This window comes from Apaloderma vittatum, unplaced genomic scaffold (genome assembly GCF_000703405.1).
Source record: "Apaloderma vittatum isolate BGI_N311 unplaced genomic scaffold, ASM70340v1 scaffold44813, whole genome shotgun sequence".
Classification (NCBI taxonomy): domain Eukaryota; kingdom Metazoa; phylum Chordata; class Aves; order Trogoniformes; family Trogonidae; genus Apaloderma; species Apaloderma vittatum.
Genome location: NW_009710633.1, coordinates 1 through 4,218, shown reverse-complemented (window position 1 = coordinate 4,218; position 4,218 = coordinate 1). Strand labels below are relative to the sequence as shown.

Sequence of the window (4,218 nt, the reverse complement as noted above, 5' to 3'; positions counted from 1 at the left end):
ACTGCTGGTCCCATCCCCCTCACGCTTGTGGTGACGGCCCAGAGTGGGAAAAGGAGACGAAATCAGCTCAGCCAGAACGTCAGCCCCTCCAGCCAGGCAGGTGAAGGGAACAGTCTGAGGAAGCTTCGCTACAAAGCTCAGGGACCAAGGACCCAGATACCCAGCCTGGGTACAGGCACCCTGTAGTAGCCTGGCACCAGTCAACAGCTACTATGAGGTGACTATGAAGAATGAAAAATGACTACAGCAAAGCTTCAGAAATGCTGTAACACAAAAGATCTTTCTGCTGATAACAAAAGTGGAATAATTTATACCCATAGCGTAAAAGCAACTGAACAAGACCAGCTCTATACTATTGATTTTCAGATAAATCTCTAGGTCTGGGAGTGACTGTAAGCACAAAAGGAGTAGAGTTAGATGGAAAATTAAATGGTTTTTTTTGGCTCTCCTATGACCCTGCTGGCCACAGAGTCTGTGTATTTTCACTATTAGAACTTTCATTATTAGAACTGTGTTGCCTGATCTAGTAGAGAGGCGTCCCTGCCCACGACAGGGAGGTTGGATTAAATGATCTCTAAGGTCCCTTCCAGCCTAGGCCATTCTATGATTCTATAATTTGGTTACCACTACAACAGTTTCAGGCTTCCAAGCAGCAGCTTGCTGGAGCTGCTGAGGTTAAAGAATTTTATTGGTTTTTTTTTAAAGCTATATGAATAATCATTAAACATGATTGCTAAAGCAGCAAACTGTCAAAGTTGTTTCATTTATTTCTTAATATCACAGCTGTACAATTTTCATACATACAGCAGGAAATGCACATTGGTTACACAATGGCATTTGGCTGCATTTCCAAGTATAATACAGTAAGTGCAACCCCACTTAAAAATGTACATTTATACAACTTAAGCAAATTAAGGATCGCTACACTAATATCTGTGACAGTATAAAGCTTCATTTATGTTAAGTCTCATTACTAAACCACTTCCTGGTTAAATATAAAACATATTCAATCATTTTAAAATGGCCCTTGTGGTACTTGGCCAGCATATAAAATATTTCTTGTGTAAAATTTAACCATTAACTTTTTTTTTTTAAAAAATAATCCTCTAAGCCTATTTAAACATTTGCTATTGAACTGTTATACTGACACTTTGTAGCAGGAACCAAATTTTACCCTCCTTTTGTTTGCTCTTGCACCACTTATCACCGGAAGAAGTTACATTTGTAACGTATTGCAGCTTTATTCAGGTACAACGAGATGGCTAAACTATTTAACAATTTTGCTCAAAAGGTAAATAACATTTTTCATAGAAGAAAATGAAATTAAATTTCAGCGATACTTGTCATCAAAATTTTAATGGGTAGAGTGCTACCAGCACTGAAAAAAAAAGAAAGAAAAAAGTATTAATTTATCTTTTAAGACCCATTCAAATATTCAGTTTCAACTCTTATAACTTTACTTTTGAATACATTGGTCCACAGACCACATTCTTGTTATAGTTTACCAAATGAAAAACAAAATTGCTTATTGCCGTCCCTATAACAGGAATGGTTCAGTTTTAAACCTACTTAAAAAATATACATTTTACAATCCTTTCACCTCAACAAAGGTGACACTGACAATAAATACACTGGTTTGGTGGTTTTATTTTTCTTTGCTCTGAAAAGTCTACGAACTACCTGTTGTAGGCCCTTTCTTTTTTAGACTTCTCCAAAGCCTTGTCCATAGTTTTCTCGTTTTCTCCTCTACATTTGGGGCAGTACCATTTGCCCTTTGGTTTATGATTGAGTCCCACGCAGGAAAAGTGAAACCACTCGATGGGGCACTCATCATTGTCGCATCCTATCATTTCTCCATAGGAGACCTGGTTGCACAAGCAGTATGTCGGCTCATTAGGGTCAATAGGAAGGTCTGGCGGAGAAGCTTCCCTCTCTGCTTTAGCCTTGGATCGTTTCTTCTTCTTGGACGTTTTTGCTTTCTTCTCCTTCGGAGTTCCTGAGGTGATGTCATCATGATCATGGTTATTCGAAGCATTTTCTCGATTCTCGTTATTCCTTTGACGCCTGGATCTCTTATTGTTAGGCTTTTCAGCCTGTGCAATTGTCTCGTTCTTTGACTTGTCTTGGCTGGCTTTCCCGCTGTTGCCAGTGGTGTCATTAGTCTCTTGACAAGTCTCAAACAGTTCCACGTGGCTGTCCACTTGCCTGGTTCTGTTCTCAACGAGCTCCACCATCTGACTGACGATTTGGATCTTCTCGTCCCCTAGCTCCTGACTCCGAATCAAGGCTCTCTGTATGCAGTGCAACATTCTTCTCTTCTGCACGGCATCTGTCTCTCGTTTAAATTTTTCATAGTAATCATCCAGGTCCTTCAGGATTTCTGCAAGGAAGAAATAAAACCCATAAATATTTCGGACAGAGAGCATGGCGAAACAAAGCCTTCCCATATTGTTCCTTCCACGCAGCAACAGCTTTTTGTAACACGCAAACCTGATCGAAGACAGATCCCCTGAAGCTGGTATCTGACAAGGGGCTCAAGACTCCAGCTGATTACTTTTGTTCTAGTTGGTCTCGCAGGAATAAAATCCAAGTGCCGAATTAGGAAAAAGAAAAGTGACTAAATATAATTTTATGCATGCTGACAATTCTTCCCTTCAGAGTTATCAGTAATTAAAAAGAACTAACTAAACAAATACACACACGCACCATCAGCAGTCCCATAATTACTTGTAAAATCAAAGGGGAAATAACCAGATTCTTTTCTTGGACATTTTCTGTATAACATCATTAATATCTTTAGTGAATGACTGAGAACGGGAGAGAGAGTGGGTGAGAAAGAAAGCACAAACCAGCATAGAAATCAGATGCTGAGCTACTGAATAATCACTCTAATGCTCGTCAGCTGATGCAGAAGAACTCCAAATACACAGGGCTACACCTTAAGCTATGGCGAGTTTCCTCCAATACTGATGAGTTATTTTGGCTGAAAATGTGAGGCCACTTAAATCCCTAGGACTACAGAATTAGGATTACAATATTCAGGATGTTCCTCCCTATATTTTCTGTAAAAGACTGGTTCCTTACTTTTTAAAACATAGAAATATATTCTTCACTAAATATTTACTGCAGAGAAGGAGATGGAAAAAAGATAACATTCATATCATATGGAACAATTGGAAAGGCTAGAGTTTCTGATTTAAAATGCTAACACTAAGAATACTTTAGATCTTGAACTGCACCTCAAGGATTGTTCCAAGGCTTACAAGAAAGAACAATGCATAAAAGTGTTTAAAATTTTGAGAATGGTTCTAGAAATCTATTTTTAAGTGGACAGTTTTGAGTTTCACTACAATACTCAAATCAACTCAGACATACACAACACTCAGCTCTTTCACACTAAGTACTCAAAAACATACAGAACACTGTATCCCCTTTCTTCTCAGATTTTTCCATTCTTCACAGGTTAGAACATTCTGCCTTAGAGAAGCAAAATATACTGAGAAATAAAACCTAATCTCAACTGATCTAAGAGAAACCAGGATCTCTTATGCAAATGGAGTTACCAAGACTTTTTTTTTGTGTGTGTAATAAGAGAATGTGATATATATGCAAGTAATAGTTATAAGGTGATTTAGGTTTGGTCTTGTCTGGGTAGATTTTTTTGAACACATGTGTTCCTAATTTCTTGAGACGAGATGAGAAGTTTATGCAAGTTTTACTCGAGAGCTGCAGCCAGCACTTCTCACACCAGTTAAGCATGACCTGTCAGCTGGCACTGCAATATAACCTATCTGACCAAGTTTAGTATTTCAGTATGTTATTAACCATCTTGAGCAAATGCCCTTTTTTCTATCTATGAAAAAAACCCACCCCACAAACAAAACAAAACAGAAAACAGAGAACCCAAACCAACCCTACCACTACCACCAAACGTACAGAAAATTAAAAACACTTGGGAAGACCAGAAACTTGGCGTTCGTTATCTTCGAGTGGCTGAAAGGCTCAAGTTTGATGCTCTGAGTTTTGGCGCTTGACTGATGCCATCGCTTTAACCTCTCTCAATCCGGCAGGCAGGCACCTTCGAGGAAGAACACCCTCTCTTCCGACACCACCACAAAAAAAATAAAAATAGTGACCTAACGAGTCAGCTCTGGTGCTGCGGATACACTCGGGTCCCGCAGCACCCCCTGATCAACGCAGGAGAGAACCAGCGGGCTG

General features: G+C 39.3%; 1 protein-coding gene across 1 annotated transcript; it reads right to left on the bottom strand.

Annotated features, from left to right (window-relative positions):
• Positions 1-749: 749 nt before the first annotated feature.
• On the bottom strand, positions 750-2,381 carry ING1 (inhibitor of growth family, member 1). The gene has a single exon (XM_009867333.1). It carries the CDS (start codon positions 2,307-2,309, stop codon positions 1,677-1,679), a length of 633 nt encoding a protein of 210 aa, XP_009865635.1. The 5' UTR covers positions 2,310-2,381; the 3' UTR covers positions 750-1,676.
• Between the last annotated feature and the right edge of the window lie 1,837 nt (positions 2,382-4,218).